Raw genomic sequence first — 17,571 nt, 5'->3', positions numbered from 1 at the left:
GCAGGTACAGATCACCTCCAGGTACAATCTATGTACGCACAGATTTATAAACTGCTCCTATAAACAGACTTCAACAGGTCAAGTTCCCTCCCTTTATGCTTAGTCTTCCATTTGCACTGAGGCAGCACAAGCCATTGCTCACTAGTCGTATTCTGGTTCTGCAGGTGGATCTACTGTCACTCTTAACCTGAAAAGTCAAGGAGACAGAAGGAAATCAGGGGCTTTCTCCAGCTCGTTCACATCACTAACTGGGTAAGGAAAGGTTTGCTAGAACACACAGCTACATGCTTTCTCCCACATTCTTGCTTCTGTTGCACTAGCACTAGCAGACTTGAGAAGTTAGGGCAGATGGAATGGTCTGCGAGGCCCAAAATATGGATTACCTAAACCAAAACGTACTGGCCAAACTTTGGAACCACTAGGCAATTTGTCACTCAATAACAGTAATTAATAACTCTGCTTAGACACTTCTACTGTTTATCACTATGGCAGCACAGTATATTGTAACTGTTTGTCTGTTTTTGTTTTTTCCCATTATTAGATAATATGTTGAGAACATATCCCCAATTCCATGGAAGTAGAAGATTTAATAAATGTAGACTGAACCAAAAGTGCCTAGACAAATGTAGAGTAAATCAGAATACTCACAACCTATAATAGCTTTTTTTACGTAGGTATTTCTTCTGGAAAAATGTATATGAAGAACAGGTAGAAAATACTTTAAAATAATCACTCACTCACAGGCAAAACAAAAGACTATAGGTTTCACTTTTATGTTCAATGGTAAATTTCAACTTTTAAGATATAATCAAGTACACTCGGAACTTCCATGTAACCAATCTTGTTTAAAAGATTGAGTCAAGGATCTCTCTCTGAACCCGTGAGTCATGCCCCCCCCCACACTTTGGAAGCCTGAAAGCCCCGCCAATCCTCCCTTCTGTCTCTGCCATGCTCAGAGATGGGTTCCCAGTGCTTCAGAGATGCCTCGCTTGTTACATGGGAGCTGGGATCAACTCTGGTCCCCATGACTGTACAGAGACACTTTTAACCACTCATCTCTCTCTCCAACCTCACAGTAACAAATCTCATTTTAAAACCCAAGCAAGGGTACAGAGTCTGTTGGTAAGAGCCCATCATGAGCAGACACTGTTGGCTGCAGCCCTAGGTTTAAACCCCAACTGCTCAAAAATGACCAGCCTTGCATTTCTGAGTCCTCTTTTTCCCCTTCTTTGTGGAAAGGGAGAAACTTGCTACAGCATTATTGTGAAGATTCAATGAGAAAGCACCTGCTTCATCATTAGAAAACAATAAATGGCATGAAAGGCTAAGCTGGTTTTAAAAATACTGAATTTACATTTCTATATATTATTATTTAATAATTATTTTGCATAGCAGTAGGTATTGAACCTAGGGGCCAATACATCCAAGGCCCAGATATATGTGCTACAAATAAGTGCTTGAAGTAAAAACAACTTCACAAGGAGTCAAAAAAATGCATTTAAAATCCTGGTGAGGTTATTAACAGAATAGAATTGCTGACAAAATAATTTTTGATCATTACAAGAACTGGTGGAGAACTGGAAACTCTGGAAACTTTATACACTATTGTTGTGAATCTGTTCTAAGCCAGTTCTGAAAAAATAAAATATACACTTAGCCAAATAATCTAGCTAATCCAAAGTGAAACAAACATACATCATTACAAGGACGCATACACGAATTTCATTAGCAGTTTTATTTGAAATAGCCAAAGACTGGAAATAAATCCAATGTCAAACTCAAAATAAATACTCTGTTCGTAGTATAAATTACAATAATAAAATGGAATCAATTATTGATAACTGCACCAAAATGAATGCATCTCGAAATAATTATGCTGAGTTCAAGTAATCAAAACAAAACAAAAACATGGGGCAAGAGAGATGATTCAGCTGGTTAAGAGCACTTGCTGCTTTTGCAGAAGACCTGGGTTCAGTTCCCAGTATGAACATGGCATCATACAACTGTCTGTAACACTCCAGGGCTGGGGGAGCGGATGTCCTCTTTTGGCTTCTGAGGGCACCAGGCATGCATGTTGTGCACAGATATACATGCAGGCAAAACACTCAAACACATAAAATAAAAATTTAAAAACAAAGAATATACAATTCTAAAAACTGCCCACTAATCCAGTGACAAAAACTGGATTAAAGGTTGACTACGCATCCAGAAAAGGAGAGGGAGATGGGGAAGAACTATAAAAAGCTGCGAATATGAGGAATACACTGTGAACTGTACTGATGTGTCATTGTATATATATTTATCAATATTGATCAAACTGGACAAGAGACTTATGTACTTTACTGAGATTCAATATAATGACTTTTTAAAAAAAGCGTGGTAGAATGACCTTTACTCCTATCTACTACTGGATGAGCTCATTGCTGTGGGCTGAACTGTGTCCCCATAAAATGTCATGTATGCTGTTCTCTGTTAACTTTACATGTCATAGGGTGGTGGTGGTGGTTCACATCTATAACCTAGCACTTGAGAGGCCTGGGTAAAAGGCTGCGTAAGTTAGAGTCCAGCCTAGACTACATAGTGAGATCTAAGACAGTTGGAACACATACTGTTTTGAGACAACAAGATCTTGTCTCAAAAAATTTACAAACAACAACAAAAAATACCCTTCACATATTCACTGTGCCCCTAAACTATAGGACTATGAATTTCAAATATGCTTTTTGATTCATTGCAGAATTCTGACATATTACTGATTTTATGTATGCATAAAGCTAAATGGCAGGTGGTAGGAATGAGTAGGGCAGAAGCATAATTACAGGAAAGACCTGAGATCATCTCAGCAACAGGCCAGGTGAGGACTTCTGGAAAGGGCCTGATAGGGAACTTTTGTCTCTGTGGGCCATGCCAATCTGGATCATGATGCAACTGCCAGTTTAACACAAAACCACCAGAGATAGCACACAGAAACAAGCATGGCTGTGTCCCAGCAAAACTATATACAGATATTGGAATATGAATTTCATGTTGTTTTTACATGAAGAACTATTCTTTTTTATTAATTTTCAATCATTAGAAAATATAAAATACCTCTATGTTTGCAGGGCTTATAAAATTAGGCAGTGGGTCAGTTTGGTCTGAGTGTCATAGTTCACTAACACACTAAAATATGTTTTTTGTTGTTGTTGTTCTTGTTGTCTTTTGAAGACAGGGTTTCTTTGTGTAGTTTTGGTGCCTGTCCTGGATCTCACTCTGTAGTCCAGGTTGGCCTTGAACTTACAGAGATCTGCCTGGCTCTGCCTCCTGAGTGCTGAGATTAAAGGCGTGCGCCACCACCACTGCCCGGCCCTAAAACTATGTTTTAAAATAGGTACCAAAGCATTTAATTTTGATTTGTCCCTAAATCAGTTATTTACTCATCTCTTATATTTGAGGGAAAGTAGATGTGACTTTGAATATTTTAAAAACATTTGCTCAGATGTGTTGATCATTTAGGTTTCCTAAAAGCAAACATAAAAACACAGTTTGGATAGAAAAATAATTTAGAGGAAAAAACAGCTAAGAAAGTATATATACATAGGAATATTGTAAATGTTATTCGAGGCAATTTTTTTTTTTCCCCTGGGAAAAAGAGGTCAATGCTCTCAAATTCAGAATGACTTATATGCTTCCTGAATCTCCAGGGCTCAAATATAGTTAGGAACATTCCAGGTACAAAGTGGGCATAAAATAACTTTCAGGTGCTGGGTGTAGTGGTGCACGCCTTCAATTCTAGCACTCAGGAGGCAGAGGCAAGCAGAGCTTCGTGTTCTAGGCCATCCTAGTCTACTGAGTAAGTTCCAGGCCAGCCAAGGCTACATAGTGACACTCTCTCAAAAAACACAACAAAACAAACAAAAAGGAACTTTTAGGTCATTTTTAATATATTAAAACAGAAATCTATAAAGCCAAATGTTATGTCACCCTTTAAATGTCTTTTATAAACAATTTCAAATTTAAAGCTACAATTATTTTCATGTGTGTTACAGAATCCCTCAAAACTTTGTATTGTAAATTTCAGATCAGTCTTTTATTTAAAGTTAAAAGAAAAATGTTTTCTGGCAGTGGTCTTGGTCCTTTCTGGTCTAGAAAAGGAACATGGTAGCAGAAAATTAAAAGTACCAATGGACTCTGTGCGGTAGTGAGATAACACAAAAGACACTGGATATTTCATGTACTGAAGCAAACATTGCTCATAGGGAAAACATCTGTTAATCCTATGCCAAAAGATGTTCCCTGTCTTAGTCATCCCTGAACCTTCATTTGGCACACAGTAGGTACTCAATTAAAGTTAGATAATGATGATGTCTTAACCTCATGACCCTGTTATCGCTCTGTACTATCCCAAGATAATGTTTGCCTCACAGAGATGGCAAATGGTATACACCGATGGTAGTTACTTTTATCCACACTTAGAAGAACTGATGTACTGAAACTTGGGGGCACCCAACTTCTAATTCATTACTCTCCTGATGCTTCTTAGCTAAGAAAGCCATGTTAGTACTAAAATATGACTAGAGGGAAAATCCTACCTCTTTAAACTGATTTTACAAGTCCATGGGAAAACTGAAAATTATCTACTTTTTCTGTTTTAACTGCACTGTAAATATGGAAAGTTATTCTCCAGCTATTAGACAAAACACAAACCACTGTTGTTACCACTGAGAAACTATACCACCAGAATGGGTAGAAAAAAAGTGTTTTAATTCATTGGAACAAATAGCACTTAACAATTACTTCTTTTCGTTTAAATCCCAGGGGATAAAAATCTAGTTTTAAAAATCACTGTAACTATATAAAGAAACTACCTCTTAGGGCATGTAAGTAATTTTATTCATGAGTACTTTAGGTCTAAAAATAAGTATAAGAGGGTTACTTCAACATAGGTTACAGATCTTAATTTTTTTAAACAAGAAATTCTAAGAGTCTCCAATCTGAAATTAAAACCTCTTTTTTTTTTTGCTGACTTCACTCTTGAATTATGAGTGTGCAAATCTGGACTAGTGGCATGGCTCATTGACTAATTATTTGCCTAGCAAGTGTGAAGCCTGAGTTGGACTGCCTCTCTCAAAGGGAGAGATCACAAGCGAAATGTATAACATTTCAAACTCTGAAGCCTTCCAACTGTTTAGCCTGGTGAATTCCAAGTTAATACAGTAAATGTTGTAAGATGAAAGCATGAACACCAGCTAACATCAACGATAGTTCTTCAGTGCCAAATATGCTCGTCCAAAATTGGTGAAAGTCAGTGATTTTCAAATAAGTGTCTCTCTCTGAAAATACAGGTCCTGTGATACAGCTGGCCACAATAAAACACAAATCTGGAGACTTTTTAAAGCTTGTCAATTGTTCCCTACCAGGAGAGACTATCTATAAGGTATATATAGATAGATAGCACTCTGCCATCTAATCAGAATATACATTAATTCAAAAACAAACTAAAGCTTAGAGATACAGCAAATTCTTTTTCCAAACGCTTCTCTTTACCGCACTTTCTGTCAGCAGGAAAACAGGAACACTTTGTATCCAAGAAAAAGAAACTCCAAATCCTCTTTCACAGTAATACAGGGGGGCTTAATACTCTAGGGACTTTCAGAACATCAAATCTAAAAGAACCTTTTAGCAGTTACAGCAAAAAACTACAATCATGCTGGTTTTTGATAAATTAACTCAAAACCTAAAACAACTTATCTTTCGTTAATTGGTCTCCAGATGTTTGAGGTCCTTCATTCCTAAATTAGGTTCAGCAGTTCCACAACATTCCTTTGTTACAGCACTTCAATAATAAAGAATCCCAGGAACCCCTCCCAGCCCCCACACCAAACACTACACACTACCTGCCACATACTCCAAGTCAAATTTCTTACCGAAATCTGCTCTCATATACCCAAACAGCTCTCTCTAACCCACAGGGAAAGTCAGTTCCTTCCTGCTGAAAAGCTACTCCGGATGCCTCTAAAGATGCACCAGCAGCCAGGTGTGGAGATGAGCTGGAGTGTACAGGCTTGTGTGGACATGGAAAGAGTGGGAAAGGACTCCAGCGCCTCAAGGAGGCTCCTTCCCAAAGAACACTGCATCCACTAGGGTGCGAATCCCTGCTACCATCCTCAGGAACCTTGACCCTTGGGCAACCCTGACGGCACTCACCTCAGCTCTTCCTCAGGCAGCCCATTTACTCTTAGACTGTCAGGTCGCTCTCGCCGTCGCCGGTAGAGGCCCGACTGTGACAGCTCCTTAAGCTGTAATGCAGTCATGGTTTTCTCTGCACAGCAATTAAGGATACTCTGGAGCGCCTGCCTATGCTGGGCGAGTGCTGCCCGCTCAGACAGGCAGTGTCCTCTGCCGAGGACCTCAGCACACCTGACTCGGGGTTAGAAAGCTCCAGGCAAAGCAGGCCAGGCCAGTCGGCTGAAACAGCTTCCTGTTTCTTTGGTACACACCCTCCCCAGCAAGACATGACTTGCCTTATCTCTGTACCTAGGGAAGGGGGAGTCAGTGACCCACGTGGCCCACGTGGTCACCAATAAGCAAATTTCTTATGAATAATCACACCAATTCCTTTATAAAATCTCTCCCAGATTTTTCCAAATTAAAGTTGGGAAAAAAAAGATCTAGCAAAGTAATGCTTAAAGAAGGGTCCAGCCCTGTTTTATTTGCCAGGAAATCCATTAACATTTCACAGACAGCTGTCAGTATAGAGAAGTGCCTGGTCATCAGTAGCTCTTTGGGACATTTTCCCTAAAGAAAAAAAAAAGGGCAGAATTCCAAAGGAAGCAGCCCAGTTCCTTCCTCTCTCACCACTCTGAATACCCTTAGAAGAGACGTGTCTGGTCCACCCCCTCCCCTTAAATATTACTAAAAAATTCATACATGGGAGGAAGAGAGCTTCGCCTGCTAACTTCTGTTAAATGACTTTCTGATTCTGTGCCTACTCTCTGAATAGTCACAACTTCCACAGTCACCTCTGCTAGGTAACACTTATCTCAGGTTGTCAGCCTATAGGTGCCAATATTTATCTATGAAGCTGATCTTGGAAAGGAAGGTGAAGGGGCTGCAGACGACAAGGACATGGAAACGCTGTGTCACCTGCTCCAATGTTAGCAGTACACCAGGTAGGGCGCCACCCACCAGGACAATCAAGTCCCTCTCAGGACCAACACCATGGCACAAATACAGGCTGGCTGCTGGCTAGTTCTCAGCCAAAAGCTTGATTCATGCCTCTAGTAATTTTTCTTTGGGCAATTTGTACCATTCTTTTGCTGTTAGACTCCTCTCAACAAGAGCACAGAAAAAGGGCTGGAGAGTATAATTCATTGGAGAGTGTTTTCCTAGCCCTAGGTTCAATACTACGCACCACTCAAAAAGAAAGAAGATGTATTTCTACAGCATATAACCAGTAGCTTTACTTTTCAGAGTTTAAAAAAAAAAAAAAACAAGAAAAACTGATGCCACATGTTGACAAGGAAACAGAGCTTGGTGATTACTGAAATTTACTTGCACAGGAAACAGAACTGTGTGGGATGGATCCTGTACCGATGAGTCTGTGGTTAAAAGGATGTGAAGACAGAAACAAAAAAGTTCCAAGCCCTGTAACAAACAAGCTATGACAACTGTTGCCCTCTGACTTTTCAAATGGCTGAGCTGACAAGTAGGAATTTTAGTAAATCAATGTTTATGCTGCAATGAAATTGCTACAAGGAATACAATTAAATTCTGAGCCTTTGCTGCTTTTTTTTGGGGGGGGGGGGGAGTTGGAGACAGGGGTTTCTCTGTGTAACAACCCTGGCTGCCCTGGAACTTGTTTTGTAGAGCAGGCTGGCCTTGAACTCAGAGATCTGTCCTCCTCTGCCTCCTGGGATTAAAGGCATGTGCCACCACCACCTGGCTGCTGAAGGCTCTTTAAACCACTGTCTTCATGAAGACAGACAGATAGACAGATGTGGGAGGAAGAGAGGGAGGAAAAGAGGGGAAGGGGGGGCTTTACCTTTCTCCTTCACCCCTGAAGATGCAGAGCTAGGTAAGAATACACAGGCACCAACAGGGACTCCAAAACTTTGAAAGAAAATTTCACAAACTTCTGCAAAATACACTATCGACTAGCATTCAGCCTACAGCCAAGCACTGGCCCCACACCACTACCAGGTGCGAGCATATACCCAGTGCACAGTAGAGTGGCATAGGACAGAAGAGTTTGGATTTTTTTTTTTTTTTTTTTTTTGGTAAATTTTTTGTTGTTGCTTTGTTTCTGGAGACAAGGTCTTACTATGTTGGCCTTGCTGGCTTAGAACTTGCTATACAGACCAGGCTGGCTTCAAACTCATAGAGACCTGCCTGCCTCTGCCTCCCACATGTAGGAATTAAAGTATACACCACTATGCCCAGCCCCTTTTTATTTATTGAAACAGGGTCTCCTGTATCTTACACTGGCCCTGAACTCACTAGGTAGATGTATTTGAATGCATTATTCTCCCATCGCCATCCTCAGGTGGATTATGGGGTGTTCCAACTACTTCTAGTTCCTTGGTTTATACAATGCTGGGATGGATTCTTGCATGTTAAGCAAGCATCTTTCCAGCCCCAGCCCTCAGCTCTACATCCCCAGATCCCGGTTCTCTTTATCCTTCAAATACACTTTTCCATAGAAAAATAATTACCAACTGTGCCTAATTTTTCTTTTCAGATGTAGTTTAAAAGTCTTCAGTTTCAAACAACTGTCTTTGCATAACTTTTACATTACAGAGAGGCCAAGACAAGTGCTTTTCCCTACACGACTCTAAATAGAAATCTTTCCATTCCTGCATTCTTAAGATTTTGACTGCCAGTTCAGCCTTACATTCAGTGCAGGATTTGTATCCCTGGTTTCCATGTGGCCTCACCACTGCATAATATCTATAACTGGAGACTCTGCCTATCCTTGGACACTTGGAGTAGTGATTGTTTCATAAAATTCCTAGGTCTCGCCTATTCCTAGTGGTTACAAAGAACAATGGTATCCAAGTTGTTGTGGCCACATTTTCTAGACTGCCTCTGTTCTGTGCAGCTGGTAGTTGTATAAGCCTCATTACAACTTTCCATACCATTCTGTCCTTTCTAGCCTGTTGGGTTCTTGTTGATTCTGGCATGAAACATCAATCTGCTCCAATTTAATATCAACTGCAAAGCTGATAATTTCTTTTGTAAGTTTAAACTCCTTACTGAAATGATTAAATACTAAGTTCTACTGAGTGCTTTGCAGGACCTTTCTCCTCGCAGGCTATTTAACTATTTACCAGTTTTCTATTTTCTGGGAGTCAGGGACCTTTTGTGATTCTGATAAAGTTAATGATTCTCTCACAGAAAATGCATGTGAACACTACATTTTACAACAGTGTTACAAAACCAACAGACTCTCTTTAAAGCTTCGGCTCTTTCCTGAGCGCATTTGTTTTTTTCCCTTTTCTGAACACCTCCAACTCATTGTGGGTATTCTAAGCTTCACCATGTGTGCTCATCTGGATCTATCTGCTCAGCCATAGGCTATGTACTGTTTGGGAAAGTTCCTCTTGTCTGTTCTAAATTTCTCTCAGCCACCAACCTTCTAATCTATTCAACTATCTTTTAAAATGCAGGTCGATTACTTATTGACCCTTCTTAAAAACCTTCCATGGCTCCACTGCCTTTATAACCGTATAAACAAAGAGAATGGGGTGTGCCATCTGGTGCCAGCAGAGCCTGCCCCAGCTCTTAGGCACCTAGCCTTCTGGATTCCAGGCAATTCTAGGACAGAATAGTCTCACTTCCTGGTTTCTGCCAATGCAGCCTGTAAGTCTAGAAGAAGGATTCTTGCAGAGTTTGCTCTTAGTCACCCCACTATGTCTTGGGCAAAGGCAGGATGCCTTTCTAGACCTCATGGGCCAGTCAATCCCCTTTGTTCTACGGACTCCTTTGTTCCCCTCTGTGATCAAAACAACATAGTCTTACGACTGGCTATTTAGTCATTTTCTTGAGACAGTAGTTTCTTACATCATGCTATGTAGCTCAGGCAGTTCTCAAACTCATGGCAGCCTGCTTGTCTCCTTAGAGTTTTGAAGGTTTTGCTCTTAACACTCCACATTATCTAAGTGAAATTTAAAATTTTCTTTTATTTTTAGTTCATGTGCCTGAGTGTTTTGCCTGCATATATATATATATATATATATATATATATATATATATATATATCACATTCATGCCTGTGCTTATGGAGACCAGAACAAGGTATCAGATCTCCTGGAATTGGAGTTAGAGGTGGTTTAAACCATCCTGTGGGTGTTGGGAACTAAACTTGGGTACTCTGTTAAGAGCTCTTAGCCAAACCATTGTTCTAGCCCCTCTGAACGAGATTTTAAAGACATACCAATTATTCTATAGTTTTAGAATGTACTTCATGAAATTTCAGAACTTATAAAAACTAGATTTGAAGAGAGCCTTCCACAAGTATAAATACTTATGGATAAGACTAAAACTTAGCCTAAATGTTCATCTAAACTTGTGAGAGCACAGTATTCAGCAGCCTGTTATAAGTCATCGCTTCAGGCACAGGAGGGTAAGGAAGCCTAACTGAACCTCAACTACTAAAGTTGGTCATTAGTGTTACTGAGTCATTATAGTTACCAAGAGCTACAAAACTGCCTCCATGCAGAATCATAATTAACCAAGGCTCATTACCAGTATCTTTTATGCTAGGTCCAGAAGGCCTATAAACTGGATGAACAGCTGTGCAATTTTAGGCCACTGACTTCCATATGTGATATGCAACAAGAGAAGAATCTTGTTTCATAACTAACTTTGGATTTGAAGAAAAAAAAAAAAGAGCCTTTTTTAGGCGGAGTTTTATCTCATGGATAATAATTTACAGGGAAAAAATACACTGGGAGCTGGAGAGATGGCACTTACTGCTCTTGCAGAGGACCACTCCCAGTTATCTCTGTCTCCTGCTTACAGATCAAATGTGAGCTCTCAGCTGGTCCTGCCGCCATGCCTTTGCTCTGTCGTCATGGACACTGACCTCTGAAACCAGAAGCCCAATGAAACACTTTTCTTTATAAGTTGCCTTGATTATGGTGTTTTAGCACAGTAACAGGAAAGTAATAAGACATTCCTTACCCCCACACATGTGCTGTGGCATGCACATACACCTTTCACACACAATCAAAACTAACAGTTCACATGAAATTGACTGAGTCAGAAACATGGCAATTTCTCTTAAAATCAACAATACGGGATCATCTACATTAATAAATACTCTCAAGAGCAATTTCTTGATAAATTTTCAAATAGTTCAGAATAAAATTCTAGGTTATCAAGCCAATTACACACTATTATTTGTTTATTTCATTCATTATTATTATTATTATTATTATTATTATTATTATTATTGGAAACAGCTCTGGCTGTCTTGGAACTTGACTATGTAGACTGGGCTGGCTTTGAACTCACAAAGATTTGGCTGCCTTGGCCTCCCAAGTACTAGAATTAAAGCATGTTCCAGCATAGCCAGCTGCAACAACAAACTTTAAACTTTGATTTATTAGTGTGTGAATGTGTGGTGTGTTGCAGGTATGGATTCAGAGGACAACTCTACAGAGCTGGTTTTCTCCTCCTACTTTCACAGGGGTTCTAGGTATTGAAATGTCACCAGACTACTATGCCAAGTTTTAGCCAGTGAGCCATCTCATCTGGCTTCTAATCACAGATGTTTTTTTAAGGAATCAAGAACACAAGATGGGTTCAGTGGAAAGGTCCTGGAGAGAGCAGGTGACATTAAGATGATAGTTTCACTTCTAGAAACTTACTTGTTGTGGCTGTCCTGTAAGTACACAGGAAGTCTTTGTTCTGGTGAAAACAGGTTAGGGTTAAAAGGAATGTTTGAGTTAAAATGATGAGATCTAGAACAAATAAGAAGGGAAGTAAAAGGGCTTATAACTGAGTAACAGATAGCCAAACTGACCGGGTAAGAGGAAGGACAAAGCTCTGAGGAAAAAGAAGCCACTACTGGCCTGGCAAGTTGGATCCTACTCCCACAAAACTCACCCCCCCACTGAGGAACAAGTACAAGATATCACTGTTTTTTCATATATAGCTGCTTCCAATGCAGCTAACTGAAACAGACTTATTATAGATAAGAACAGCCAGCCAGGACAAGGGACTTAGATATGAGGAAACTAAGAAAGTCTGTAGCTATATCATGGTAGCCATGATAAAGAAGCTAGCTCCCCATGACAGTAAATCTACAGATGTTCATGGAAACACGAGAACAGAGAAAGCACAGTCTAATTAATGGCTGACAGACCCTGCCAAGGTCAGAGACCAACAACATCTGTATGCTGGTGTGACCAGCAATGCCTACTCAGGCTTCGGGCCAGCAGGCATGCATGCCAAGATCAGAACAGGGATTTCTACCCATACTTATGACCACCTCCTAATAGGTTAAACCTTATATGAACATGAATTGGACCAAGGGAATGTGCATAGAAATATGGGCCCCTTATTGGTTCAACTTGTCTATTAATTTCACTAACTCATGGGGGTTTTGTGACAGTGAGCATCTGGCATACTTGAGACAAAAATCTCCTTCATTCTCAAGGACAGCCCTTTTTACCCCACTGAATTCCTTGTTTTTGTTTGTTTGTTTTCCTCCCCTTTTAGAAACAGACAGGCTAAATTAAATGTTTGACAGTTTTGTCCCAGGTTAAGATTACCTTGCATCAGGGGATGGAGAAGCAGCTGGTGAATTCCTTGAGGTACTAGCATGAGGACCTGAGTTTGATCCCCAGAACCTATGTAAAAAAGCAGAGTGTGAATAGAGCCAATCCTGCTGGTGGAGGTGTGGTGTGCTAGTCCCAAAGTAGTGAGCATGGGAGAGCTGTCCCCATTAATCATCTGTCATGTGGCAGCATGAGCTGGGGAGAGCTGGCCCGGAGGTCATCAGGGCAGCAGAGCAGCCCTGTCACCCACTAGCTGCAACACTTGGGAGAGTAGGCCCTGCACCTCACCTGGGGAGCACAGTAGAGCCAATCCTATTTATTGGTGGAGGGTTGAGTGAGCCAGCCCTGCAGGTGTTAGCATGGGAGAGCTGCCCCCATTATTCATATGTCATGTAGCTGCATGGGCAGGGGAGAGATACACTTCCCCATCAATGCCTAAGGCAGATGGGAGACTGGCCCTGCCCCTCATCAGATACAGCACTAAGGAGAGTGGCTCCTACACCACACATGGGCAACACAGTAGAAGTGACCTTGACGGTGTAGGTGCGGGAGAATCTGACCCTCAGGACATAAAAGCAGAACTGGCCCCGCCCCTTGCTCATTGCTGCAAGGGGTGAACTCTCCAGGACAATACAGTTCACCCTGGTGGTAAGGACAAGGGCTGAATAACCCTGCAACTACCCAGGCCTAGAACCAGGGTTATGTGTTGGCTCACCCCAACACCCACCCCATCTGTGATCTTCTGGAGCACGTGAAGGGACCAGTCCTACAGACCCAAAGCTGCAGGATTTCCACAACACAAGGCAACAGCAGTATAACATGTACCAAACACCCTTACATACACACACACACACACACACACACACACACACACACACACACACACACACACACACACCACTAGGACACCCACCTTATCATGGGTGACAAAGAAGGAAGCCTGCATTCCTAAAGCTCCCTGAATAATCTGCAGTCAGGTGGGCTAGCCTCCCCAGGAGATGTAAGTTATACAACTCTGCAGATACTTTAAGATTCTTGTAAAATTCCAGGAATTTCCTTAGACTTTATAGTTTCATTTCCTTTCTGAGTCTTAATGAACCTTCTTCAGGATAGCATGCTTCAACTGTAAGAGAGGGAGCTACTACACATATGTATGTCTACCACTTTTTTTTTTGGTTTTTCGAGACAGGGTTTCTCTGTGTAGCTTTGCGCCTTTCCTGAAACTCACTTGGTAGCCCAGGCTGGCCTTGAACTCACAGAGATCGGCCTGGCTCTGCCTCCTGAGTGCTGGAATTAAAGGCGTGCGCCACCACCGCCCCGCGTCTACCACTTTTTAAGTAACACAGCGTAAATATTGTTTCTTTTAATTCTTCCTATCTACTGTATATTTTGTAGCATATCTATGTCTCCTAAGTATATTGCTAAGTAAAACACTCATTATGGGGGGGGGATCCAAGCAGGACTTGATGACACAAATCTGTAATTCCTGACCTTGGGAGGTTGAGGCCGGAAGGTCAAGAGTTTGGGACACTTTGGGAGGGTTATCCTGCCTTAAGAAAAGGAAAACAAAACCATCAACCAAACAAAAACACATCTAGTGAAGTATCTATTATATGTGAAAGAAGATGAGGTAGAGGTACTTTCATATTCTACGCAGGCAGCAAGGAGTCAAGCTGAATGAAGGCCAGGAAGAACACATGTGGTTCTTCCCCAGGCCCTGGAATTCACAAGGTGTATCTTAAAAAACAAAACAAAACAAAAAAAAACCAAAAAGCCATAAACCAAGATTCCTGCCTTAGATTCCATTATTTTATTCAGTAGTGGCAACAGTCAATGGTCATGCCAAAATTATTTTTACCAAGTTACCAAATTCTTAGGTTCAGTAAAAACTGTAATCTTAAAGGCAACACTGCTCAAGTTTTATTTCCTCCTCTCAGGCATCAACCTTTTATTCACTGCTTTTGCTCCTTTTTTTTGAGACAGGGTCACACTATGTATTTCTGGCTGACAAGGCTGGCTTTAATTGTTTCTCAAATGGTAGGAAAAAGGCATGCAGCACCTTCCTGGCCACTGCTTGTTATCTTCTCCCCACCTCATATAGAAGTTCAATTTGTAAAATTCAGAAAGTTCAAACTGATAAAAATAGAATTTAGAAATTTAAGGAAGATTTTTGTTTTTTTTTTTAGACTTGAAGACATAATTACTTTAAAAAACTATATACTAGGGCTGGAGAAATAGCTCAGCAGTTAACAGTACTTGCTGCTGTTATAGACCCAAGTTCAATCTCAGCACCCACACAGTAGCTTACAACCAGTTCCAGGGGATCCAGTATCCTCTTCTGGCTATCACAGGCACCAGGCATATACACAGTACATGAACATATATGAGTGCAAAATACTCATACACATAAAATAAAAATTTTAAAACAAACAGAAAAACCCATTATTTACTGCACAATATTACCATTCCAAAGCAGTTCAGAGCAATGGAAAAATGGTAATATATACTTAACATCAAAGTATGGCATTTGTTTTGTGTTGTTATAACAAAATACCCAAAGCTGGGTACTTTTCATTGATTTTGTCTCTGAAGGCTAAATTAGGCAACTGTATTCAGTGAGGAGGGTCTTGTTTTATGTCAAGACATGGTAGAAACTCTCCCATAGTGGGAAGTGCAGGTGTGTGTGTGTGTGTGTGTCGGGGGTGAGGCCAGAGAGGGTGAGAGAGAGCTGCCAGCAATGCCTGTGAAAGACAAAACTGTGGAGTGACTTTGATTTAGAACTGTGGTGATATTTTGTTTGTGTTCTAACAAACAAAACTTGCTTGGAGATCAGAGTGTAGAGCTAGCCACTAGAGGCCAGGCAGTGGTGATACACACCTTTAATCCTAGCACTTGGGATCTCATGCCTTTAATCCCAGCACTAGGGAGGAGGAAACAGACAGTGATATGGCTACATGGAGACAGGAAGTTATAAGGCGGGGTGGAGACAGGAGCGTGGCCCTTTCAGTCTGAGGATTCCTAGAGGTAAGAAGTCTTTCTAGTGGCTGGCTGCTCTGCTTCTCTGATTTTTCAACTTTGACCCTGATATCTGACTCTGGGTTTTTAGTAAGATCAATTAGAATTCGCACTACCTAGAACAACATTTTAAGGAAGTGTATTGACCGAAATATCTTCGGTTGGTGGGAACTGAGAGAGTAGGAAATATCTGTGGAGAGAAGGGACACAGAGGGTCCTGCATGTGGAGACCTCTGTGTAATGGGACAACCTGTCAGGGAGATGACAAAAGTGGAAGAAGACTTTCTAAACCAAGAGCTCAGCCTTCAGGTTAGTATGGAAAGTAACAAGGCTCTTGAGAAGAAGGGCTAAAGAGATACAAACACTCATTATAATAGCATTCTGAAGGGCCTTCCCATCCAATGTCCACCTCTCACACCCATCACAGGTTGGCCTCTGCTCTTGCCTACAGGCTAAGGTGATGCTGCTATTGATCATATGATCATATAAATAAGCCTGCACTTAAAAATATTTCAGCTGGGCATGGTGGGGCATGCCCTTAGTGGCAGCATTCAGGAGGCAGAGGCAGGTCGATCTCAGAGGCAGGTAGTTCAAGGCCAGCCTGGTATACAGAGAAACCCTGTCTTGAAAAAACAAACAAACAAACAAACACAAACAAATAATTCAAGTAACAGAAGAGTAGTGTTATGAGAATATGCCAGTAAGGAGGACAGGACAGCTGGTAAGTTTTCTGAGTCAGAAGCACAATAACCTTAAACCTGCAAGGGTCTGAGGTACGGGGATTTAACTATGTGACTAGGGGGAGAGTCAGAGGTATGAGATCAGAGGGACAAAAAGTAACATGTTTCAAAGAGCCCAGTGTTCTTAATTCTATGAGTGACATCAAGTTGCTGGTTTTTTTTTTTTTTTTTTTGCATTTAGATGTGTGGTATGTTTGTATGAGTATTCTCATGTATGTGGGCTCACATGTGTGTGCAGAAGCATGTAGAAACCTGAGTTTTATAATGAGATGTGTTCCTTGTTTACTCTCCACCCAGAACCTACTGGCCAGATTGTTCATGGGATACTGTTTCTACCTCCTGAGTGCTGGAATGGCAAGTGGGCATTTACACAGGTGTTGGGAATCTGAATCCCAGTTCTTATGCATGTCCACAAATACTTTTTCCACTGAACCAGCTCCCCATCCCAAAGCTGCTATTTTAAGTAGGACTGACAAGATCAATGTAGGCTGAGAATCCCTCTCCTGTGAACAGGGGCAGGGGGATGAGGACCCAGGCAGTGCAGTAAGAGTGTAAGCAGCAGTATAAGGAAGAACATTAGCTAGAGCCAGGATGGTAGTGATCAAAACAGAAAAAAGGGTGTGAGGTGCACCAGGAAGCAAAGTGGACAAGCCAAGGTAACTGACTAGGAGGGGCAGAGTGGGAGGCGGGAGGCTCTGGCATTCTTAACATTTTTTCTTCACATTCTTTTACTCACAGAGCAACAAAACAGACCTGATGAAGTATAGCCCGAGCTGTACTTCATGTAGCCATAATCTTATCCGTTGAAAGGATAGCATTTAAAGCCTACTTTGAATCTAATAAAATAGTTTTCAAAAGTTCACAAAATTAACCAGGGGATGTATCTTAGTTGGTAGAGTGCTGGCCTAGTATGGACACAATTGTGGGTTCTATCTCTGGTACTACCTAAAACCGGGTGTGGTGGGGCCCAGTGCTGGGGAGGTGGCAGCAGAGGGAATCAGAAATTCAAAATCACCCTTGGTACTCAGTGAGCGCAAGGCTAAGTCAGACCT

General features: G+C 41.2%; 1 protein-coding gene across 7 annotated transcripts in view; it reads right to left on the bottom strand.

Moving 5' to 3' along the window:
- The window catches only part of Lims1 (LIM zinc finger domain containing 1), a 106,811-nt gene that overhangs the window by 47,748 nt on the left and 41,492 nt on the right, over positions 1-17,571 (bottom strand). Inside the window, exon 1 of one of the 7 annotated variants that reach the window (XM_037199908.1) lies at positions 6,187-6,466. The exons of 5 other annotated variants lie outside the window; for them this stretch is intronic. In XM_037199908.1, the coding sequence (XP_037055803.1) occupies positions 6,187-6,293 (107 nt within the window). In that variant the 5' untranslated portion in view covers positions 6,294-6,466. Of the gene's footprint in view, positions 1-6,186; positions 6,467-17,571 lie in introns of those variants that run through there. One more of the 7 variants, XM_028892466.2, reaches the window with a different exon arrangement.

This window comes from Peromyscus leucopus, chromosome 16_21 (assembly GCF_004664715.2).
Source record: "Peromyscus leucopus breed LL Stock chromosome 16_21, UCI_PerLeu_2.1, whole genome shotgun sequence".
Lineage (NCBI taxonomy): Eukaryota > Metazoa > Chordata > Mammalia > Rodentia > Cricetidae > Peromyscus > Peromyscus leucopus.
This window is presented reverse-complemented; position numbering and strand designations above follow the sequence as displayed.